Genomic DNA, 25,185 nt, shown 5'->3' with positions numbered 1-25,185 from the left:
GACAGGTCCCTGCACAGAGGGGGTGGGCCTGGGCTGGGCTCTGCACCATGTGACAGCCACTGCCGGCTCTCCTGGCCTCCCGGGGATGCCAGCTGAAGGCTCAGGCTCTGAGACACTGAGCAAAGACACAGGAACAGGCCATCTCAGCCAAGTGTCCACAGCCCGGGGGACTGGAGTGCTTGGGTGTCCCCTTACCGTGAAGGGGGAACACACAAAAATGTGTTCCAAGCATATAATGTTTCAGTAAAAACTCACAAGCAGCCCAGCCGGTGTGGCTCAGCGGTTGAGCATCGACCTAGGATACACGAGATTGCGGTTCGATTCCCGATCTGGGCACATGCCCGGGGTGCAGGCTTGATCCCCAGTAGGGGGGGTGCAGAAGGCAGCCGATCAATGACTCTCACTGATGTTTCTCTCTCTCTCCCTCTCCCTTCCTCTCTCTGAAATCAATAGACATATTTTTTAAAAATAAAAACAAGCCTGTTTTACTGAAATGGGAGAGTTGTAACTGACTTAGAGAAAAGGGGGGGAAAGCATTTCAAACACAGAGCAAAAGGCTCCCTCTCCTGTCCATTCAAGAGCAAGTCAGCTTATAAAGAGATGTGGTGCGTTTTTAGGATTCCTTTCAAATAACGTGTAAGGGTGACCTGCTGTGGCCGCCGCCTGGGGCCGGGAGCGCTGGCCTGCGTCACCTCCACCAGCACGTGCTCTTCTCTCCCCGGATGGCTCGGGCCGCCGGCCACCAGGGCCCCTGCCAGGTCCACCTGGAGCAGCGTGGAGTCAGCTCGGCTGCTGAGGTTCTCAGCTGGGGGAACGTCAAGGTGGACCACGCAGCAGGGAGAGGCCTGCGGTCCCCGCCACCTGCCCCGGGCACACCCTGCTGCAAGATGCCCAGAGACTCGCAGGGCCCGCCCTTTCCTCCAAGTCCGGGGCCAGCCCCCTGGCGACCCCCAGACCTCTCCAGGCCCGCCCTCCTGACACAGCCTTTGGCTTTGCCTTGTTGGACCCTGTGCGCTTTGAATCCTGTGGTTTAACATCTAAGTGGGGTCTCCCTGCCCTGCTATCTCCCTTCCACTTCTGCAGCCAGCCTCAAACTCCTCCCTGGAGCCACAGGGAGAGGCAGACAGGAGGCTGTGTGAAGGAACCAACCCACATCCGCACCCAATGCTAGGGCACCCGGTCTCCGTTTGTAAGGTGAGAAGCCAGAGAGAACTGAAAATAAGAATTCTGTCCTGGCCGGTGTGGCTCAGTGGGTCGAGCACTGTCCTGTGCACTGAGAGGCTGCGGGTTCCGTTCCTGGTCTGGGCACAGGCCTGGGTTTGGGGCTCAGTACCCAGTAGGGGGTATGCAGGAGGCAGCCGATCGATGTCTCTCTTTCCCTCTCCCCTCCCCTCTCTCTAAAATCAGTAAAAGCTTTTTTTTTTTTTAAATCCTCACTGGAGGATATTTTTTCCATTGCTTTTCAGAGAGAGTGGAAGGGGGAGAGAGAGACAGAGACAGAGAGAGAGAAACATCAGTGTGAGAGAGACACACCGATTGGTTTCCTCCTGCACAAGCCCCGACCTGGACCGGGGATCGAGCCTGCAAACCAAGGTACGTGCCCTTGGGCAGGATCGAACTCGGGGCCCATCAGTCCGTGGGTCGATGCTCTAACCACTGAGCCAAACCGGATAGGGCAATAAAAGCGTATTTTTAGAAAACAGAATTCTGTCGTCAGCTGAGTCAGTGCTGCCCACCGCAGTGAGGAGAGAAATTCCAAGCTGGAAGCTCTCCACCCGGGAGGCGTTACCAGGAGAGGCTGCTCTGCCACTTGTGACTAACTCCCTGCCCTGGCCCTGCTGCGGCCTTGACCCTGAGCTCCCGCCTCCCGCACCTGACTCTGCACAAATGCAGGAGCCTCTGCTACCGCTCAGGGCTTCTCTCTCTGCTCCCGGATGACTCGCCCCTGCGGCGGGCCCGGGGCGCTCTTGGTTTGCTGGGGACACATCCTATCTGGCAGCCTGAGGGCGCAGGGGCACCAGGCAGCTGTGGGCGGTAAGAGGGGAAAGCTCTCCCCCGTGCCCCGCCTGGCAGACAGCCAGAGAAAGGTTACCACGGCAACCGCAGGAGCAGCACTGCCCACCTCTGCCCGAGTTTACACAAACCCCTCACCTCGTGCTCACTTAAGCTCCACTCCCCTCCAAGCTCCACCTCGGTGCTATGGACCCTGCAAAATCTATGTTCAAGGCCTGACCACCCCACCCCCCACCCCCGCGTGGTTGTGTTTGGAGATGGGGGCCTCTAAGGAAGCAACTGAGCTGAAACGAGGCTCTGATCTCACAGGATTAGTGTCCTTATAAGAAAGACACACCAGCCCTGGTGGGAGCTCAATTGGTTTTTTGTTAGAGTGTTGTCTGAATACACCGAGGTTGCGGGTTCAGTCCCTGGTCTGGGCATGTCCAAGAATCAACCACCGAATGCTTATAAATAAGTGGAACAGCTAATCAATGTTTCTCTCTCTCTCTCTCCCCTCCCTTCCTCTCTCTCCCTCAAATCAATCAATCAATAAATAAAGAGAGACATAAGAGAGAGCTTTCTCTCCTTCCACACACGGCAGGAAGGTGGCGGTCTGCAAGCCAGGAAGAGAGCCCTCACCGAAACCAAATCAGCCGGCACCTTGACCTTGAACTTCCAGCCTCCAGAACTCCAGAAATAAGCGTCTCCTGTTGAAGCCAGTCAGCCAGAGCTGACTGACACGCTCAGAACGTCTACCCTACACACACGTCTGCCTTTTCACGACAAGCCATGAGGCCTACAGGAGGGCAAGAGAAAACACACAGTGAAGGAACCAAGCAGTCGCCAGACCAGGGAGACAGCCAGGAACAGAACCACTGAACCTGGCAGCAGGTGGGTGGAATCACCCAAGCTGAAGCACCAAAGGAAACGGGGAGGGGGCTGCTCAACAGAGTGCCCAAGAGCAGGGGGACCCCAGGCCCTAACCGATGTGACCCTCGGCAGCGTCAACCTCGCGTGGGAACCTCACCACCAACCACCCACCACAGGCTAACGCTCCCTCTCCTTCTGTTCCGAGGCCCCGTCTTTCCTTCCACGTCTGGCCTGTCTACGCCCTTGGGTGACACCTGGAACAGTTCCTGGGTGTGTCTGCTCTGTGACTCTCAACCACGGGCCACGTCCACCTCCCGTCCCATGTATGGTTTAGATACAGTAGCTTTCCAGCGGTGACACAGCCAGCAACTGCCAGAACTTCCCTTGGTCTGGATACAGGCTAAAGGAAACCTGCAACAACCAGAAACGCTTTATGAAGGGTTGGTGGGGTGAGAGCAACCAGTTTATGTAATTTTGATAACAGTTGAAAATAGGGGTGTGGTAATGGTGTTGACTGACGTATCCCAAATTCACCAGCTTACTCCGAATAGCTTTTCTTAGATATTACAACAAAGTTCTGACCCATTATACTATGGGCCATGATTATTGATATTTGCCAATTTTAAGGAATAAATACTCAGCCACAAAATTAAATCATCAGAGGGGGGTACATGTGGTTTCCCACACACACAGCACGGAAAACATCCCACACGATGGTGGAATTTTCAGACCACCTTCTACACCATTAGAAATTAAAAGGATGCCCTGGCTGGGACTGCTCAGTGGTTAGAGCATCGGCCTGAGCACCGAAGGGTCGAGGGTTCGATCCAATCAAGGGCACGAACCTGGTTTATGGGTTGATGCCCCAGCCCCGGGTCAGGCGTGTGCAGGAGGCAACCAGTCGATGTGTCTCCCTCACATTGACGTATCTCCCTCTCCCCTTCCCTCCCTCCCTTCCACTCTCTAAAAAATCAATGGGAAAAATATTCTTGGGTGAGGATTACAAAAAAAAGAAAGAAATTAAAGGAATGGTAAGATGCCAGACTATGGAAATTCAAAACTAACTCCTCAAACTCCACATTGGATGTGTCCACAAACGGAAAACTCCACCTCTCAGGGGGAATTGGACACAAAGGACAGGTCAGCTCTCGGGCAGGGAGACTGGCCCACCCTCACCTCCTCCTGGGAAATCCCGGGGTGGCCACCCCCCAGGCCCGGCCAAGCCGCAGGGGAGACAGAGCCACACAATTGTGTGGAGAGAAAGGAGAGAGGGAAATTGGTAGCCAAAAAAGTGAAATCATGATCTTTGCAGAGTTCAGCGTGCTTTGTTTCATGCTTTCTCTGCACCAACAACCTCCTCCTTGTGAGTAATCACACACGTGTGCACATACAGATACACAGCACACACAGGGGGCCTCACACACATGTGCACACACAGATATACACAGCACAGGGGGCCTCACACGTGCACATACAGATACATGGCAGACACAGGGGGCCTCACATACACGTGCACACACAGATACACACAGCAGACATGAGACCTCACACACATGTGCACATACAGATACACAGCAGACATGAGACCTCACACGCATGTGCACATACAGATACATGGCAGACACGGGGGCCTCACACTTGTGCACACATGGATACACACAGCAGACATGGGACCTCACACGCATGTGCACATACAGATACACAGCACCCACAGGGGGCCTCACATGTGCACACACTGATACACACAGCAGACCACACACCCATTTATCCAGGAGACACTCTGAGTGGCTCAGGCTACGTCAAGACACGGCCCACACAAATGCCCCAGCTGAGACACGCTCCCACACGTCCGAGGGCACCCGTGTCACCTCCAGAGCCCTGCTGGCATAAACAGGTTGGCCTAGCCAGGCGGAGGCACCACCTCTAAAGGACACTGAGACATTCCAGGGGCCACCATGACCACTGGACATGTCCCCACGCCAAGAAAGCGTGTTACCACGTGGGGTTGAAGGAGAATTCGGGAAGCCATGCAGGGTGGGGAGGCCTGGGGCACGCTAACTGCCTCTACGGAGCAAAGCCAGGCTTCTGTTGTGGGACATGGGGCAAGGCCAGAGGAGACTGCTCAGGGCCTCCCTGGCCACCCGGACACGCACTCCGCCTCTCCTCCTGGAGCGCGGGGGCCCCGCACCTCGGCACAGCACTCACCGAGCACATCACCACGAAGGCGAACAGGCCCGCGACCCTCAGCCACCGCGCGCAGCGCCTGCGGGAGGAAAGGCGGGTCCCGGTCAGGTCAAGGGGCGACCGTGCTGTTTCTCCCTCTCTCCCTCTCTCTGAAATCAATTTTTTTTTAAAGTAATTTCTTAGGAGCCCTGGCCGGGTAGCTCAGTTGGTTAGAGCATGTTCCTAAGGGGCCAAGGTTGCGGGTTCGATCCCCGGTCAGGGCACATCCAAGCAGCAACCAGGGATGCATAAATAAGTGAAGCAGTGAAGCAGCAAATCAATGTTTCTCTCTCTCACTTTCCCTTCCTCTCTCTAAAATCAATAATTAAAAAAAAAAAAAAAAAGAATTTCTTAGGAGATAATTTAATAGACAATCAGGCCACACGCTCAGCCCCTCTAAGGACTCCTGATGGCGTCCAGGCCCCGTCACCACTACACACTTGACCGTGGCCCTCCAGCCCGAGGTGAACCTGGGCCTGGCCGTGCCTCCAGCCCCACCTCTGCTCATATCACCTCCCCGGACCCACCAGAGCCTGTCTTCCAGTGATTCCATCGCCGCCCAGGCCTGCGTGCTCCCCACCAGATGCTCCTCGAGGGCATCCCGACTGCCAGTGCTCTGTCCCCGCACTGGGCAGGCCCCTGGCACTCAGCCTGAGCTGGCACATGCTTGTAGAACGAAGGAGTGTGTGTTGGGACATCTTTTTCAAAAGCTTTCTGCCCTGGCCAGTGGCTCAGTGGTTAGAGCATCAGCCGGTGCACTGAAGGGTTGCCGGTTGGATCCCCAGTTGGGGTGCATGCGGGAGGCAGCTGATGCCAATGTTTCTCTCTCACATCGATGTTTCTCTCTCTCTCCCTCCCTCCCTGCCTCCCGCCCTTCCACTCTCTCTGCAACGGAACAATATCCTCTGGTCTAGATTAACAACAACAAAAAAGATCGGTCCCCTGATGCAGAGAAATAGTGACACTAACATTTGACAGCTGCATGCGGTCTCCTCGCCTCTCCGCAGGCTGACTTTCCCACAGACCACGTTAGTGGAAGCCCGTGGAAGGCCGTGGAGTGAGGGGACATCAGGCGACAAGGACAGTCACACGGACGTGCTTGCACCAGCCCCTCAGCTGCCTCAGATCTGGATGGGGACCCTGTGGTCCTGGTCCCCAAGTCTCGGTCTGTCCCTGGAGATACCACTTTCAGACACATTGCTCTCAGTAAGGGCCCTTCCTTCAAATAAAGGAAGCTGCCCAGCCAGCGTGGCTCAGCGGTTGAGCATCGACCTAGGATCCAGGAGATCGCGGTTCGATTCCCACTCAGGGCACAGGCCCGGGGTGCAGGCTCCTCGATCCCCAGCAGGGGGCGAGCAGGAGGCGGCCGATCAATGACTCTCATCATTGATGTTTCTCTCTCTCCCTCTCCCTTCCTCTCTCTAAAATCAATAAAGACTTTTTTTTTTTTAATGTACCTATGGGACAAAACAGTGGCCATGGTCCACCTGACATGTCTTCCAGGAAAAGTGTGACAGCCCTTCCCCTCACCTTCACCGTGCAGGGTGGGAGGGACGTCTAAGGGCGAGACCCCAGCCTCATCCCAGGCCAGCAGCTGCGCTGGGGACCGTCACCCTGTGCCGCATGACGCTCCCCCTGCTCCTACCTCAGCTTGGAAAGACGGAACCGGGCCTGAGCGCCTTCCAAGAGGTCGCCCTTGTCTGAGGAGGCGGATCGGGAGGACCCGGCCGCCTCACTGCTCGGCAACGACCTGCCCTCCCACTCGGCCGAGCTGGCGTCCCAGGACTCAGCGGTGATGAGCTCCGGGTGGCACACGGCCAGGCGGCGCGACCTGGAAAGAAGCACTGGGGTTATATTCACGGGAATAGGTCCGTCTCCAAACGAGGCTGCACCTCCTGGTGCTGTGTGAAAGGCGGACTCCATGCCGGCTTTGAAAAGGCCCACAGACGTTGAGGGGCTGGGTCGGGCCCTCTGGACATCACAGAGAAATCTGGAGTCACTCGAATCTTCAAAATGAGTGTGGGCCTTCAAGAAACATCAGCTGGGCCCCGGTCGGGTTCCCAGTGGTTAGAGCTTCATCCAGAAACGCCAAGGTTTAGGGTTCAATCCCCATTTAGGACATACCCAAGGAGCAATCAATGATGCTGAAATAAGTGGAACAACGAATCGATGTTTCTCTCTCTCTCCCCCTCCCTTCCACTCTCTCTAAAAATAAAAATAAAAAAATCATTGGAAAAAATATCCTCAGGTGGGAATTAACAAAAAAATTAGAAAAGATATCCCCAGACAGCGCCAGCTCACCCTGGTTGAGAAGCCCTGGCCTGCTGGGTCCGAGTGCGCGAGCCTGAGCGCACAGGTGCTACTTCATCATGGCAGGGTCATGCTCAAGGCCACGCAGAAATTCATAAGCCACAGAACACAAGCACTAGAGTCATGAACACCTAGGACCTTGAAATGACACGGAACTGGCAGAAGCCAAACATGTCAGGGGCAAGTTCATGTCTCAGAAGGAAATTCTCCCACATCCAAGCCCAGGGCAATGCTCAGAGGTTCCTGAATTTGGGCAGAAGCGAGGGGGGGACTCACCCTTTGTCTTGGGAGGAATTCCCCAGCAATGGAGTGGTTTCTGTAAAGCAGGGCTCCATGGCCCTGGAGCTGCAGAACTGGGGTGAAGGTGCCTGAAACCTGAAAGACACAGAGGACAGTCACCAGCATGAAAGGCTGGCGCCCTCCCCAGCAGCAGGGGGCGCACACAGCAAGAGGCAGTGACAAACCTGCGTGAGGATCTGGTTAAATCTGCGCTGCAGAAAGCCGAAGGTCTGGGAGAGACTGTTCGGAACACACTTCCTCCCAGGGTGGACCAGGCTGGAAGGCAGAGCAGGGGTTCGGAGAAGGCCCGGAGCTCTGGGGCAGTCATATTGTTGGACTCACGTTAGCATCGAGGACGCTTCCAGAGGATCTGTTACTCCAGGCAGAGCTTTTCCTCCAGAAACCCATTCGCCCTGGCTGGTGTGGCTCAGTGGTCAGAGCACCGGCTGGCACACCAAAGGGTCTCCGGTTTGATTCCAGTCCAGGGCACGTACCTGGGTTCAGGTTCGATCTCCGGCCCCGGTTGGGGTGCGTGCTCAAGGCAACCAATCGATGTGTCTCTCTCACATCGATGTGTCTCTCTCTCTACCTCCCTCACTTCCACTCTCTCTCTAAAAAAAAAAATCCATGAAAAAAATATCCTCAGGTGAGAATTAACAAAAATAATAATAATAAAAAGAAACCCATTTGTTGTCTGACGGGCCCTTTATACTCAGAAAATTCTGTTTCCCAAGATCACAATCTTGAAATATCGCACATTGAAAATATCCTAAGGGCTTCCCTTGGGAGACCAAGCAGCAGAAGGCAGGGCCCATGGAGTCACGTGAAACGAATGGGGAAGGGGGTGCGGGGGGCTCTCCGGGGACCGAAGCCACGGCTGAAGCAAACCCAAGTGCAGCTGCCTGGGCTGCCTGACCCCCGGAGGAGGGGCCACCATGAACTTATCCAAACCCCAAGTTGTTCCGGAGGGGACAGCTGCAGGGACACAGGTCCCACCAGCGGGTTGCCACCCTCATCCAAGGGCACCCGACCTTTCAAAGCAACCCGTTCTACAGGAAAAGTTGAAGGAATCACTTTCTTTCCTAATTATCGGGAATGTGGCATTTTAGACGGAGCCCGGGCCACGCGGAGCTGCCCTGGAGGCAGGAGCCCTCACCTGGGGAAGTATTGGCGACTCAGACCATAGGACAGAGCAAAGGGGAAACTGAGAGAGAGGGAGACAGAGACAGCCACCTGCTGCTCCACTTATCAAGGCTTTATTGGTTGACTCTTGTATGTGCCCTGACCGGGAATAGAACCTGCAACCTTGGCGTATCGGGGGTGACGCTCTAACCCACTGAGCCACCGGGACAGGAATGAAGAAAAATATTTCCAACTGCTTTCCTGTCACAGACAATGAGACTCTGGTCTCCTGGATGAACGACAGGGCCCCAGCTGTGCCTGTCCCAGGCCAGTGAGCGTCCGCTGGGCACAGCACCTGGGCAGCCGTGGGCACTTCCTACAGGAACATGGGTGACTGGGGGCAAGGTGTACAGATGCCCTGGCCCAGGTGAGAGCAGAGAGGGGACAGGTGAATTCTGCCTGGGATTTCATAACAGTGCGATTTTAGCTGCTCAATCTGGTGGAAAGGTTTAGCTGGGCTTTTCAAATATTTTTTTAAATTAATTTTTAGAGAAAGAGGAAGGGAGAGGGAGAAAGAGAAACATTGATGTGAGAGAGAAACGTCGATTGGCTGCCTCCGGGGATCGAGCCCGCAACCCGGGCATGTGCCCTGACCGGGAATTGAACCGGCGACCTCGGTGCACAGGACGATGCCTGAGCCACACCGGCCAGGCTAGTTGGGCTTTTAAATCTTCGTCTCTCATAACTGCAAATCCAGAAGGGCCTCAGGTGCATTTAGAGAAATGTCTCGAGGAATCAGCTAATACCCAGGTCTTCGGTGCGGTTGGTTTGTTACACGGCATTTCTGGGAGAGCTGACTGTTACCCTGACCTCACTGGCTTTGTTTAACCACCCTGAGCGCCCATTTTTTCAGCTATATGATGCATATTAAAAGGAAAAAAGCCAGTTTTGTTGCATTAGATAAGGGAATGCAAATGGGAAACATAAATAGAGTTTGGCTATTGATTCAACGATTTCCATCAGACCGTGGCCCCCTATGAGTGGCTGCCGTGTTATTTCCATCATGTTCAATCTGGTACCTTAAGTGGTGCCCAGTTCAATGTAGGTTTTTGTTTGTTTCTTTGTTTGTTTGTTAGCCCTCACTGCAGGGTGCTCACAAAGCAGAGATGCAATTAACCCTGAGAGAGCACCACCCATGGGCTCCCGGGACGGCTCACAGCCGCCTCCCAATTTCACAGCACGGAGAATTCACCTCGTTGCCATGAAAGAGGGAATTTCCAAACGGGGAAACGACAAAGTGCATTTTATTTTCTCCGAGGTGGGCGCATCTGGCTGGTCTCATTGTTTAACGTTTCTGTTGCGTTTTCTGTACACAAAGTATAATTGTAGTTACGTGCACAGGGAGTGGTTTCTAAGCTTTTTTATATTTAGCTCTGTTTCTAAAGAGCCAACAATATACATGAGTTTCACTAGGAAGCTTCCCAAAGAGACTTCAGGACATTCCGAATTTAAACTTAATTCAACACTGTCTAGGTTTTATTTTCCCTTATTTTTTCACAAGATCCCTGATGTGCCATTCGAGAGGAAGGACAGGAACTCCCACCTGAATGGAGGGAAGGTTCAGGCTTGCCCAGGAAACACACGGTCCAGAGTCTGGAAATAAGAACGGCCGTCCTGCTCGGGCCCGGGTGACTCAGCTGGTTGGGCTTCATCCTGTGCACTGAGAGCTCACCAGTTTGATTCTTGGTCAGGGCACATGCCTGGGTTGTGGGCTCAACCGCCAGGAGGGGGCGTTCAGGAGGCAGCCCACTAATGTTTCTCTCTCCCTTTCTCTCTCTCTTTCTGAAATCAATTTTTAAAACATATTTTTAAAATGGCAGTCCTCAGAGCTGAAAGCCTGGCATTTTCTTTTCTGACTTAATTAAGGTAAAAATATTGATGAAATCTATATTTTTCCTGACCTTTCCTCTTTCTAAAAGAAAGAAATCACACTGACATTTCTCAGACTCCACATCTAAACCTGGGTGTGTTCAAAATTCACAAATTTCAACAGTATGCATTTTCCCCTGTGAACCCAGAGAGAAATATATCTGCCAAGAAGGACACCTTGTGGTCAACTGGGCCAAATTCATAACCAGAGTCCAGCAGCAGTAGCTGGTGGAGGCCACACACACACGCTGCATTTCAGGGAAAGGCCACAGACTGAGCTTTTAACCCCCTGCACTGGGCTCCTCCACCTGAGTCAACTATTACAAGGGGGGAGCTCCTGGTTTCCTCTTCAACCAGAGAACTGAGACCTGCTCTGTCCAATCAGAACTGCACAATTATATTTTCATTTGCACCTAAACCAACCCATCAGAACTGCTCTATAACAACCAAAGCATTATACCAATCAATCAGAAATGCACGATTTGGACCAATCAGAACTGTATGAATTTGGAAACTCTGTTTGCATAAAATTGGATCAGTTGGGAACCTCAACAGGAACTTTCTCTATTAAAGGCAGCCTCTCAAAGGAGCCCACTTTTGATTCTGTCAGAGGCTTCATTTCCCCAGTTTGTAAACTATTCACCTGATAAAGTTTCTCCTTTAATGCACCTCTCTGGGAATTTTTGTCAAGGCCCCCATGTCTCAGCAACTCTGTGTATAGGTTTGCAGAATTCTTATGCACTTGCAAGTTTATAGGCAGACAATATTCATTTTTAATAACTTGGAAACTAACAGAAGAGGATAATAAATAGAACAGCAATTGTATATAATTCTATAATTCATACTACCGGCTGTTAACATTTAGAGAAATTCCTTTCAGTCCTTCTGTTTACATGTAAATGAATTTTTAAAGTCAGGTTCAAGAAGGATATCAAAAGATCCTTGAGACAAATAAAAGTGAAAACACAACAATCCAAAATCTATGGGACACAGCCACAGCAGTTCTAAGAGGAAAAGTCATAGCAATACAGGCCTACTGCAAGAAACAAGAAAAATCTGAATTTAAAAAATCTAACAATACATCTAGTCAGTAATACTGTAATCACTATGTATGGAGCCAGGTGGGGACCATGTAAGTTATATAAATGTCTAACCACTTTGCTGTAAACCAGAAACTAATATAATATTGAATGTCAAATGTAATTGAAAAGTTTAAAAAAAAAAAAATTGTTTTTAACTAGAATTATAGGCATCAACGTGGCTAAAATCTCAAAAATATGGTGACTAAAAAGAGCGACTCCCAGTTTCACCATGTGTGAAAGGAGAGTCTATGCTGTTCAGCGATTCATGAACACACGTGGCAGGGGGCCCAGGCACATTGGTGAGCAGGACGGGAAGTCAGGACAGGCCTGGCCTGGAGAAGGGAGAGGAGGGACCAAGGCAGGGGCAGGACCACACACACACTGCATCTCTGTGATGCTCTGGTGCTGCAAAGACAGGCTGTCCTCAGTGCAGGGGACATGGGGACCAAGATGTGCAGGGCAACCAAGACACTCACAAGACACTACTTGTATATCTATTTATTGCTTTTGTATTGGTAACTCTTTAAGGGTTTATGAAAAGTTTTTTTAATGTAAATCCATATTTTTCTGACATGAAAAACAATATTCAATTAATTTGTTGATATATTTCTAGAAATAAAACAGGGTCTAAGATATATAATATATGCATTTAAATTCATGTAATACTTTTAATGCCTTAAATAATATAGTAAATGCTAAATCTTTATGCTAAGAACTCTTTTCTATTTTTATTACCTGCATAATATCTGGAAATCTTTCCCACAAACAATGTGGGGGAACAACACTCGTGGAAAGTCAATGTAAAACCATTTTCAACTCACCTCCGCTCCGTGAGGAAGGAAGCAAAATCCTGGTCCACAGGAACCCAGCAGCTCTGCCCGGCAGCCCCGCTGGGGTAGGGGCTCGTGGGGTCGACCCCGCTGAGTCCCCGCTGTGGCCTGCGGCCGCTGGTGGTGAAACCCAGGCCAGCACGCGTGGGAGCCGACGTCTGATGGAGCTCCACCTCCAGCTCGCGGGAGCCCAGCCGGCCACCTTCCTTCTCCAGATGCATGGTCTGTGGCCACGCTTCTCACTAGAGTCAGCCGGAAAGAAATCACCATTAATTACCAGCAAACTTTGAGTATTGTTTGCACTGTGGGGAATCCACACTCTGGATGGTACAACAAAAAGGCTTCTTTTTTTTTTAATTTATTGATTTGAGAGAGAGAGATAAATTTGTTATTCCACTTATCTATGCATCATTGGTTGGTTCTTGTATGTGCCCTGACCGGGGATGAAACCCACAACCTTGGTGTCCCGGGAGGATGTTCTAACCAACTGAGCTGCCCAGCCAGGGCCCAGAAAGGCCTCTTACAATGAGGCCCACCCAGGGTTCCAGCATCTCCAACATCACACAGGAAACTGTGCTCTCATCTCCAAGGGCAAACCTTTCAGGACCCTGGCCGTGACCCAAGTATTCAACAAGGGAGCATGACTTAGGTACGTTGTGACATGAGCACAATATGAAATACTATGCAACCATAGAGATGCTCTAGCAGGATATTTCTCGATACTGGGGAATGGCGAGGCTATGGGGGAACTGTTGACACTGGGGTATTTTTCCTGAAGTCAATATGTTAGAACAGAAACCAAAAAGACACAGTCTCCCAAACGTGGCTCCCCGTGGTGGTGGCACACACAGCCGCCTGTGGCTTCTCCTGTGTCCCTGTCTATGCTATGGTGTTTTTGTTTGATTAAATATGTTTTTGTTGATTTTTAGGGAGAGAGGAAGAGAGAGAGAGAGAGAGAAACATCGATTGGCTGCCTCCTGCACACACCCTGACTGGTGATGGAACCCAAAACCCAGGCATGTGCCCTGACCGGGAATTGAACCAGTGACCCTCTGGTCTGCCCGCCAGTGCTCTAACCACCAAGTCACGCTGGGCCAGGGCTACCACGGTTTTAATGATTTTTGCATCTAGCAAATTAATACTTTTGTAATGAGAAAATAATAATACCAGTTATCAAAATGGTAAAAATTGGGGAGAAAGAAGATGGCAGTGTAGGTAACAACTGCACCCGCCGCCTCCGCAACCACATCAAAATCACAACTAAAATACAGAACCACCATCACTCAGAGCCTCTTGAGATCTGGCTGAACAGAAGCCCCACAACCAGGGAGCTGAAGCAGCACTGAGAGCGGTTGGAGGGGCGGAGACATGGGCGGGTCAGGGCTGGATCACCCAGACCTGGCCGCGGGCCCACACCCGGTGCTGCGGGTTAAACCCGGGAGGGAGCTCGGCGGTGGGGGTTTCCCGGAGGAGCGAGGGGTCCCAGCCCCCCAGCAGGCCCCAGCCCAGGGCTCCAGGCCGGGAAGAGACGTCCCCACAACTCCGGGCTGTGAACCCAGCGGGGACTGTCCTGAGGGTCGCGGAGGCCGCGGGAGCCCCAGCAGCTCCTTTTAAGGGCCCGGCACAGACTCACTCGGACGCTCCCTCTGAGCCCAGCGCCGGGAGCAGCCTGAAAGGACCCGGGACACTCGGGGAGGAACTAACCTGCCTGAGATCCGGGCAAGAGGCGGAGGGCGGCTTCCTCCCGGGCAGAAGGGCTGGCCGAGGCCATGGCTCCTGTGGCGAGTCCTCCCTGCACACAGCAGGCAGGCAGGCACCATATTTGAGTCGCCAGCGCCTGACCCACACCTTTGGCCCCGCCCCGTGATTCCCCAAGGCCCCGCCCCTCCCCACCTGCAGCTCATCCAGGCCATTTCCAGGAGCTTTTCTGTGCAAGTGGCCTCTCGAGCCTCATGCTTAGGACTTTCCTAAAATCTCTCAAACAAGCAGCAGCCCCATACAGCTTGATAAGGGGCCCAGGTCTGGCACTAGCGGCAGCTGCATTGGCTCAGAGCTTCGCCTCTCCTGGGCACCTCTGAGCCCAGCACAAGTAGCAGCCAACTGCAGTTTGCTGTGTAGCTTATGCTGGGTGGCCCTGGGCAAGGGTCTGGCACAGACTGACTTTGCACCTCCCAGGAGGCCCCAGACACAGTGCACCTGGTGGTCAGACTCGACCACGCTGGATTACAACCCTACCACATCCATGAGTGACACTCAAGGGGCACACTTGGTGAACCAAAGCCCCACTGAAGTAAATCCTGCTCCATAGGGGTGTCTCCAGCACAGCAGCTCTTTGGCTATAGCTGCAGCTGGTCCTCACAGCTGATTGGCCAGGGGGTCAGTTCCTCCCAGTGACGCCAACAGCAACCAAGGCTCAGCTAAAACAGGACAGTGCACACAGCCCAGCTCAGGTGACTGGGGAGGCTGAGCCCCTGGACCCTACAGGACACCTACTACACAAAGCCACTCTACAAATTCCAGGAGACACAGCAGCTCTACCTAATACATAGACACAAACACCTGGGAGCAGCCAAAATGTGGAGGAAAAAAAAAACATGTCACAGAGGAAAGAACAGAAGAAATCTCAGAAGAGGAACTAAATGAAATAGATCCGAGCAAGCTAACAGATACAGAGTTCAGAATTTTGGTTATAAGGACATTTAAGCAGACTGTTAGGAAAATAACTGAGAAAATCGATAACATAATAAAGTACCAATTTGAAATGAAGGCTACAGGAGCTGAAATGAAGAATAATTTACAGGGAATCAACAGTAGAGTAGAGGACGCTGAGAATCAAATCAGCAATTTGGAACATGAGGAAACAAAAAACACCCAACCAGAAGAGCAAAAAGAAAAAAGAATCCAGAAATATGAAGATAGTATAAGGAGCCTCTGGGACAACTTCAGGAGGCCCAACATTCGTATTATTGGGGGGCCAGAAGGGGCAGAAAGAGACCAAGGAATTGAAAACCTATTTGAAAAAATGACAGAAAACTTCCCCTACCTGGGGAAAGAAATCAACTTACAAGTCCAGGAGGCACAGAGGGTCCCAAACAAGAGGAACCCACAGAGGCCACAGCAAGACACATCACAATTAAAATGCCAAAGGTTAAAGACAAAGAGAGAATCTTAAAAGCAGCAAGAGAAAAGCAGTTAGTTACCTACAAGGGAGCCCCCATAAGACTGTCAGCTGATTTCTCAACAGAACCCTTGCAGGCCAGAAGGGAGTGGCAAGAAATATTCAAAGTGATGAAAAACATGGAACTACAACCAAGATTGCTCTACCCAGCAAAGCTATCGTTTAGAACTGAAGGTCAGATAAAGAGCTTCACAGACAAGGAAAAGCTAAAGGAGTTCGTCACCACCAGACCAGCACACCAGGAAAAGTTGAAGGGTCTTCTTTAAGAAGAAGCTAATGAACAAAAGAATCTGACGAACTAAATAGATCCAGGGACATTGATGCATGTGACGATCATATTTCAGAGGAAAGAGGGAAGGGGGGTGGGGGTGGGAAGAGATTAACCAAAGAAGTTATATGCATAACCGGTTCATGGACACAGTTAATAACGGGGTGAAGGCCTGGGAAGGGGGTGGGAGTGAAGTGGAGTCAATTGGGGGGGAAAATGGGACACCTGTAATACTCTCAACAATAAAGATAAATTTTTTTAAAAAAATGGCAAAAATTGCAAAACCTGGAAGGTTATCATGTCCCGCTTTTTTGGATTATATTTCAAACCACTGCCCTTTTATTGTGCACACCCGGCAGCTTCCCGCAACTCCAACAACGCCCTCTGGCTGCCCTGGGAGTTGCTGGGAGGCCAGACCCACTGTGACCTCCGCGGAGCAGGACAGTGGCGCTGAGAGCAAGGCGCATGCCCACAGGTGCGATTCCCGGGCCCACCCTTGCCGCCAGTTCACACCGAGGCTGCAAAGGCCCTGTGGTCACAAGTTCTGAGGAGTGGAAGTTGGAAGCCCAGGTGAGCGGGTTATGTCAGCGCTGAGCGCGTGGGGGCGCTGGAGAAACCGCGCTGTCTGCTCGCCCCAGGACCTAGAGGGGCCTCCCCTGCGCGGGGGCTGAGCTGGGGCCGGGGCGGAGCCTGCCTCAGCAAGAGGGGGCCGCACCCCCAAACCCTGGGGCCCGCGGGAGCGAGTGGCGACCAGCGCGCAGTGCCCTTCACCCAGCAGGGCCCTCCCCGCAGCGGCGCCCAGCCCCCCCCCGCCCCCCCCCGCCCCCCGACCGAGACTCGCACTGAAATGACCCGCTTGCCACGAACCAGGGAACCGGCTGACGCTTCCGACCCAGCGCAGCTCCAGTCCTGCCCCCAAAGGCGAAAGGCGCGCGCTGGGCTGCCAGCGGTCCCTCCCCCGGCTCCGCTCCTTCCCCACCAGCCGGGCAGCCGCGCGCCCCTCTCCAGGGCCCTGCAAGGGCCACGCCCACCGGGCCCGTTCCCACGCCCCGCCCCGCTCCGCTAATGCTCGAGCACCCCGACCACGTGGTGCTGCTCCACCCTGGGGCCCCCTGCCCCTGCGCCCGGAGCGCGGTGGAGGGCTCATGCGGCGACGGCGCGGGGCGCGAGGGTGGCCAGAGGCCCGGGGACAGCGCACAGCGGCCGCCCCGGTTGGGGGGGGGGGGTCTGCCTCTGGGCCCTTGTCCACTTGGTCCAGCAGGCTTTGCCCCGGGCCTGAGGGATGACCAGCGACAAGTGAGGTGTCAGAATGCGGACCGTGGAGCTGTCCGGACACCCAGCCCTCCGAGGACGCAGCTGGGGTCCTGGGGGCATGGCGGGGTTGGCTGGCATCTACGGAGCCGAGCCCAGGTTCCCTGCAAGTGCGCGGGCGGGAGCAGGAGGGTCAGGGGCGCGGTGCCCCCAGCGGGGGAGCAGCGCCCTCCGGGCTGCGGGCGGGACGCGGGCCCGCGGCCGCGGCTCAGGGCCGGCGGAAAGGTTTCCTCGCCCACTGCACCGCCCACTCTCGGCCGCGGGCCCACCTGTGCCCTTCCTCAGGTTCTCCAGTCACCTGGCAGGACCCAGCGGTGGAAAGAGTGCCAGGGGAAAGTGTGCGGCTGCGGGAAACTGCGTGGAAAAGAATCACTCGCGGCCCTGGCGGGGCGGGGCGGTGGGTTAGCGCCTCCTCCGGACGCTCCGTCCCGGTCAGGGCCGTGCAGGGATCGACCAGCGATGCCAGGGGAGCAACAAATCCGTGCTTCTCTCTCTCCCGAAAAAATATAAATAATAAATGAGTTTTTAAGAAACCGCGTCACAGTTAATTCCCTCCTTTGGGCATAATGTCTGAAGTCCTGAGAAAACTCCCCGGCCATGGAACAGCCTTCGCCGAGAACACTGTTCAGGCGGCTGTGTCCCCACGGGCGGGGCTGCATCTGCCTGGGGCGTGGTCATATCCTCGGGGGCGTGGCTGCATTGCTTGGGGGCGTGGCCATATCCTCAGGGGCGGGGCTGCATCTGCCTGGGGCGTGGTCATATCCTCGGGGGCGTGGCTGCATTGCTTGGGGGCGTGGCCATATCCTCAGGGGCGGGGCTGCATCTGCCTGGGGCGTGGTCATATCCTCGGGGGCGTGGTTGCATTGCTTGGGGCGTGGCCATATCCTTGGGGGCGGGGCTGCATTGTTTGGGGGCGTGGCCACATCCTTGGGGGCGGGGCTGCATCTGCCTGGGGCGTGGCCGTATCCTTGGGGGCGGGGCTGCATCTGCCTGGGGCGTGGCCATATCCTCAGGGGCGTGGCTGCATCTGTCTGGCGCGTGGCCATATCCTCAGGGGCGTGGCTGCGTCTGCTTGGGGCGTGGCCGTATCCTCGGGGGCGGGGCTGCATCTGCCTGGGGGCGTGGCTGCATCTGCTTGGGGGCGTGGCTGTGTCCGCGGGGGCGGGGCTGCATCTGCTTGGGGCGTGGCCGTATCCTCAGGGGCGTGGCTGCGTCTGCTTGGGGCGTGGCCGTGTCCGCGGGGCGGGGCTTGCTTTGGGCGGGGCTTTCTTTGCGGGCGTGGCCGGGCCCCGGGAGCGCGCTCCGTCCTTGGCGTTGGGTGCGCACCGTCCCCCGGAGAAGGCCCGGGGAGGGGCCGGCGCGGGCCCCGGGCGGAGGAGGCCGGCGGAGGCCGGGCCGGGTCAGCCCCTGGCAGACAGACGGGCCCCGCGAGGGCGGCGCCAGGGGCGCGCCGTACCCTCGGGCCCCGCGGGCCGGGGCACAGACCGCGCCGTCCGATGGCTTCTGCAAAGTGAGAACTCGGCTGCGAGCTTCCGGGCCGCTGGGCGAACAGCGCTGCTGGGACGCCCTGTTCTGGCTCCAAAGGGTCGTCTCCCAGCCCCGCGCTGCCCAGCGCCCCGGCCGCGCCCCTCCCGCGCCCCGCCGCCCGCACTTCGGGCTGCTTCGCGCGTTGCGGCGCCGCCCCGCTGTTGCCTCCCGCATCCTGAGAACCAGCTTGGACACTGACTCCTCTGCTCCCCAAAGGAGGAGACCTGCGCTGGAACCCGAGTCCTCGCTCCCCCGCGCCCCGGTGCGCAGCGGGTGGCCGCGCGGGGATCACGGGGGCGCGGCCAAGCCCGGCCTCCCCCTGAACGCGGTGACCGCGGGCGAGGGGAGCCGCTTCCAGAGGGGTGCGCTGGCCAGGCCCGGGGTCCTGCGTCCGCCCCCGCCAGGCCGGGGACGCGCCCCGCCTCCGCAGGGAGCACAACTGGCCACAAAGTCAAAATCCGGAATCAAAACTCCGGAAAATCCAGCCAGCGAGCGAGGTCCTCACCCTTGGGCAGGTGACTCCTAAGTTCCCATTCGCAGCCCGGACTGACCACTGTGTCCAGCTGCTCTCTTGTCTCCCTCAAAGGTGCCCAAACGCCGGACACAGCTCCAGGCCCTTCCCCAGGGCGCTGAGACTGGTCCCACCGCCCCCACAGGCGCAGCCTGGACCTGACCACCCAGGCCCGCCTCGCTGGCCGGGCGCCTAGGAAGTGTCCCCCGCCCGGCTGCAGGACTGGGCAGTGCCTTTCTCCAGCCGGCCGGCCGCCCCCCACCGCCCAGCCTCAGCGCTCTTCCCAAACACACGCCTGACCACGAGGCCTCCAGCTTCAAACCTGCCCCAGGTGTGTCAGGGGCGGGGGCTGCTGGGTCCCCAGCGGCGGCCAGGGCCCCCCTCTGCCCCCCAGTTCCTGCTGTCCTCAGACCCAGGGCTCTGGGACCTTCCCAGAGAATAGCAGCCGCGTTGGCTGTTCACCAGCGTGAACAAAAACTTTGGAAACTGGTGTTCCTAAGTCACCCCGCGTACCCCGGAGTGAACAGTTGCACCCACATGTTTGCAAACTGCACTCGCAGGGACAAGCAGGTCCTGCGCGTCCTGCCAGGCGGTTTCCAGCGCGACCTCCGCCTGGGGAGCCGTCGGGGAGGGTTGCCACCCCATGCGCGCTGGCCCCCAGGCCCCCGCCCCACGCAGGCCGGGACCCGGGGCCGGGCAGCAGGCCCGGGAGGCCTTTCCTAGGCGGCTCAGGCGGCGGCGCACTGCCTCGTGGTCGGGACGGAGCCGCTGCCCACAGCGCCGACAGCCTCCCGCTTCCCGTCCTCGGGGTCGCCCCCCCCCAGGTCAGCTCCGCGGGCCCGGCCCCGCGGGCGGGAGCCCCTGGCCCAGGCTGGGTCTGTGCGCCCGCAGCCACGTCCCTGGACGGAGATGGCGACTCTAATGCATGTGATTCCCCGTGTGTGGCCAAGAGAGCAGCGCAGCGCCGAGGGATTTAAGGGGCGCATTCCGCTCCCGGGGACGCCTGACCCGCGCTCACGTGCGAGGCGGGCGGGGCGCAGACCCGGTGCCGCCGGGCAGGCCGAGCGCCACGCTGCTTGGGGACACTTCACAGCTCCCCCCCCCCCCAGCACCCGCTCCGGGACCCTCCCCGGGCGCCCGGCCGGTCCACCCAGAAGGTGCGCGCTGCGCCCACACCCCGCTGGGCGCAAACCTCCCCAGCCCCACGAGGCGACCGCCCAGCGCCCAGGCCCCTTACTTCCCGCGGCTCCGCGCCGCCCGGCTCCCGACTCACCCGCGGACCTGGCCTTTCTCCAGGAGCGAGGGTCAGGGTCCGAAGCGCTGGCTCCGAACCGCGAGCGGAGCGCAGTCCCGGGAGCTCGGGGCTGGAGCTGGGGGCGCGCGGGGCGGGGCGCCGTCCTGGGCCCTGGCCACGCCCCAGGAGGAGGCTGGCCTCTGCTGGGGGGACCCCTCCCCCCAGGGCCGCAAATCAGAAGGTGGCGAGGGGCTCCCCGCCGCTGCGAAAGGGGCGCCGGTCCGCACCGCTGCGCGCGTTTCAGGCTCCGATCCACCGCAGGGAGCGAGCGCTCGGGGCAGGGTCCCCCGGGGCGCGGGCACTGGCACCGGGCACCGAGGGCACGGCCTGCCCGCGCGTCCTTCGTGCACCGCGAGGGTTGTCTGCTAGGGCGGGGAGCCCGGCCACCAGCGTGCTCTCGCTCCCCTCGCCCCTTCCCGCCCCAGCCTGGCAAGGCTTCCACGGTGACACCCCGGGCAAGCTCTCAGGCTGGCTCCCTCTCGCACAGCACAGACAGACAGACACACACCAGGCACAGACACGGAGACACGGACACACAGCAGACACGGAGACACAGACACACACACGCACCAGGCACAGACACGGAGACACGGACACACAGCAGACACGGAGACACAGACACACACACGCACACACACACACCAGGCACAGACACGGAGACACAGACACACACACACGCACACCAGGCACAGACACGGAGACACAGACACACGCACGCACACCAGGCACAGACACAGAGACACGGACACACAGCAGAAACGGAGACACAGACACACACACACGCACCAGGCACAGACACGGAGACACGGACACACAGCAGACACGGAGACACAGACACACACACGCACACACACACACCAGGCACAGACACGGAGACACAGACACACACACACACACACCAGGCACAGACACGGAGACACAGACACACGCACGCACACCAGGCACAGACACAGAGACACGGACACACAGCAGACACGGAGACACAGACACACACACGCACACACACACACCAGGCACAGACACGGAGACACAGACACACACACACACACACACGCACACACACCAGGCAAGACACGGAGACACGGACACACAGCAGACACAGAGACACAGACACTGTACACACACACCAGGCACAGACACGGAGACACGGACACACAGCAGACACGGAGACACAGACACACACACACGCACCAGGCACAGACACGGAGACACGGACACACAGCAGACACGGAGACACAGACACACACACGCACACACACACACCAGGCACAGACACGGAGACACAGACACACACACACACACACCAGGCACAGACACGGAGACACAGACACACGCACGCACACCAGGCACAGACACAGAGACACGGACACACAGCAGACACGGAGACACAGACACACACACGCACACACACACACCAGGCACAGACACGGAGACACAGACACACACACACACACACACGCACACACACCAGGCAAGACACGGAGACACGGACACACAGCAGACACAGAGACACAGACACTGTACACACACACCAGGCACAGACACGGAGACACGGACACACAGCAGACACGGAGACACAGACACACACACGCACACACACACACCAGGCACAGACACGGAGACACAGACACACACACACACACACACACGCACACACACCAGGCACAGACACGGAGACACGGACACACAGCAGACACAGAGACACAGACACTGTACACACACACCAGGCACAGACACGGAGACACGGACACACAGCAGACACAGAGACACAGACACTGTACACACACACCAGGCACAGACACGGAGACACACACACACACACCAGGCACAGACACGGAGACACGGACACACAGCAGACACGGAGACACAGACACACACACACGCACCAGGCACAGACACGGAGACACGGACACACAAACAGGCAGATACTGAGGCACAAACTACACAGACACAGACACAGACACAAACTACACACTGACACACAAGCACACTAGGACATACAGACATAGAGACACCCACACATGCACAGACACAGACCTACACGCAGAAGCATGGACAGGCACAGAGACGCGAAACTAGAACATACCAACGCACAGGCACAGGCACACGAGCCACACACATGAACGACACAGACGCGGACCCCAGCCCGCAGTGGGCCCTCGGCCCCGGCACTGCCCGGGGACTGGCAGGAAGGCCGAGGCTCTGGGCAGAGCCTGGAAAGGCCCCTTTGGGAGCCGCCTCTGCAAACCTCCCTGGGAGAACCGTGAATTCGCGCAGCCTGACTAGGTATTTGGGGTACGGACTATAACAAGCACGTTGCATGGGACCGGGCCGCGGGGACCAGGACACCAGGGCCACCAGGCCTCCCGGGGCAGAGCGAGCAGAGCGCGCCACCCTCCTGCACTGGCACAGACGGGGCCCAGTGCCGCGTGTGGAGACTCCTCTGTTCAGATCAGTGTGCGCATTCGGGGCCCACACGGCTGGCGTGGGGACCTCGTGGGGCAGGGGCCGCTTTGGGCGGGCACCACGGAGCCTGTGACCAGCTGAAATGCTGGCGCACCTCGCTCAGCCCGGAGCCCGAGGGCCCTGCGAAGGGCGAAGGTCACTGTGCAGACCCGTGGGGGAGCTCTCCGGGCCTGCACCGCCCCTCTGGCAGGGCATCCACGGCGGGGTGGGGCCCAGAGGAGGCTGCGGAAGCCCCAGCCGGGCACAGTGGCCACACCCGTGGCACCTGACACCAGCTTCACCAGTGACCACATGCAACCCCACGTGTGGCGAGGGGGCGAACTGCACCGTCTCTTCTTCCTGCCCCATCACAAGCTCCCCATGGCCCCTGAGCAGCTGCTAAATGTTTGCAGGGGGATCAACTCTGGCCCCGCTCCAGAGACCGGCCGCCACGTGTCCTAACCCACGTGGCACCTGAGCCCCCACAGAGCCGGCCGTGCTGGGCGGAACCTCGCGCTCCCCGCCTCTGGGCTGCTTAGGCGTTGCCAACGCGCCCCTGGGTGCTGAGCCAGGCTCCGTGGGAAGGAGGCCGCGGGAGACACCTGCGGGCCATCCTGGTGGTGCTGCTATACGGGGAGGGGCCCGGTTTCCTCCCTCACAGGTGACTGGGCCTTTCGGGACCCACGTGGTGATTCCCGTGCTGAGCCCGATGATGTCGCCAAGATCTGACCATAGTCACACTTTTCTCCTATGGCTCAGGAAATTCCTAAGGGAAATTCCAAAATAGAGGTGCCCCAAATGTTTGAGCAAAGGGCAGCATCACCCCAGGTGGCCCCAGGATATTTATTTTCTCCCCTTGATTTTCGGAGAGTGGAAGGGAAGAGGGAGGGAGGAACATTGGAGTGAGAGAGACGCATTGATTGGCTACCTCCTGCCCTCACTCGGACCAGGGCGGGTGAACAAGCCCTTGACGGACCCTTCGGCGCCCAGGCAGACGCTCTGACCACTGAGCCACACCGGCCGGGGTTGAAGTACCCGGCTCTTCTGCACACGCCGTGTCCTGCCCGCAGTAAAACCCCTTTGCTCGCACTGGAAGCAGCGGTGGGTTTTGTGTGCACGTGCGTATGTGCGTATTTGATGTGTTTGTGTGTGATCCCGTGACGGTGCCCTGGCCTCTCGCCCTCGACAGACAGGTGTGACCCAGCACGACCCCCACCCCAGCCCTGCAGCCCCCAGTTCCATGGAAACCCATGTGCATCTCCCCTTTAGGAATGCCACCCAGTCCCGGGGCCCCGTGGTCCCCAGCCTTTGCCTGCTCAGATTGCGTAGCCTGTGTGGCCCTCACCACGCTGCCCACGGGTGGCCTGGCTCAGCCTGTGCACTACACCCCGAGAGATGAGGGATTGAGGGGACACCGGGGGGACGGCCAGGGCAGCTTCCTCCTGCCTCTTAACCCAGGTCAGAGAGCAACCCGAGAAAGAAAAACCTCAAAGGCAGACTCACGTGGGCGCCGTTTATCTACCGCTGTAGCAAACACCCCAAGGTCAGTGGCAAAAGTGGGACCATCTTTTGCTGTTGTTAACTCTCACCCAAAGATATTTTTTCCACTGATTTTTAGAGAGAGTGGAATAGAGGGAGGGGCGGGGAGGGGACAGACACATCGATTGGTTGCCTCCTGCATGCGCCTCGGGGTGGGAACCGAACCTGCAACCCAGATATGAGCCCTTGACCGGGAATCGAACCCATGACCCTTTGATGGGTGGGCTGACGCTCTACCCACTGAGCACACCGGCCAGGGCACTCGTGACCATCTCTTCCTGCTCCCGGATGCTGTGGGTCTGGAATTCGGAAAGCTCGTGGGAGCAGCTGAGCTGGGGCCCAAGACAGTCAGGGAGGCGAATGGAGGAGGCGACGAGCGTCTGGTGGGCTCGTTCACTCTGGGAGGGTCCCCCATGTGGCCTCTGCCCGACTGCACGCAGGACAGGTGCCGGGTGTCACGTCTGCCCTGTCA

The 25,185-nt window shown here is 57.0% G+C and overlaps 1 protein-coding gene across 1 annotated transcript in view; it reads right to left on the bottom strand.

The window, feature by feature from the left end:
• Positions 1 to 20,797, bottom strand: part of OCA2 (OCA2 melanosomal transmembrane protein) — a 73,308-nt gene extending 52,511 nt beyond the window's left edge. The window contains exons 1-7 of the mRNA XM_081124545.1: positions 20,709 to 20,797; positions 12,632 to 12,882; positions 7,675 to 7,773; positions 6,734 to 6,919; positions 5,071 to 5,128; positions 3,204 to 3,276; positions 648 to 805 (exon numbers count right to left, since the gene is read on the bottom strand). Of these exons, the coding sequence (XP_080980671.1) occupies positions 648 to 805; positions 3,204 to 3,276; positions 5,071 to 5,128; positions 6,734 to 6,919; positions 7,675 to 7,773; positions 12,632 to 12,861 (804 nt within the window). The 5' untranslated portion in view covers positions 12,862 to 12,882; positions 20,709 to 20,797. The remainder of the gene's footprint in view (positions 1 to 647; positions 806 to 3,203; positions 3,277 to 5,070; positions 5,129 to 6,733; positions 6,920 to 7,674; positions 7,774 to 12,631; positions 12,883 to 20,708) is intronic.
• Between the last annotated feature and the right edge of the window lie 4,388 nt (positions 20,798 to 25,185).

The sequence above is a fragment of the Miniopterus schreibersii genome (assembly GCF_964146895.1).
Source record: "Miniopterus schreibersii genome assembly, chromosome: 22".
In the NCBI taxonomy this organism is placed as follows: domain Eukaryota; kingdom Metazoa; phylum Chordata; class Mammalia; order Chiroptera; family Miniopteridae; genus Miniopterus; species Miniopterus schreibersii.
This window is presented reverse-complemented; position numbering and strand designations above follow the sequence as displayed.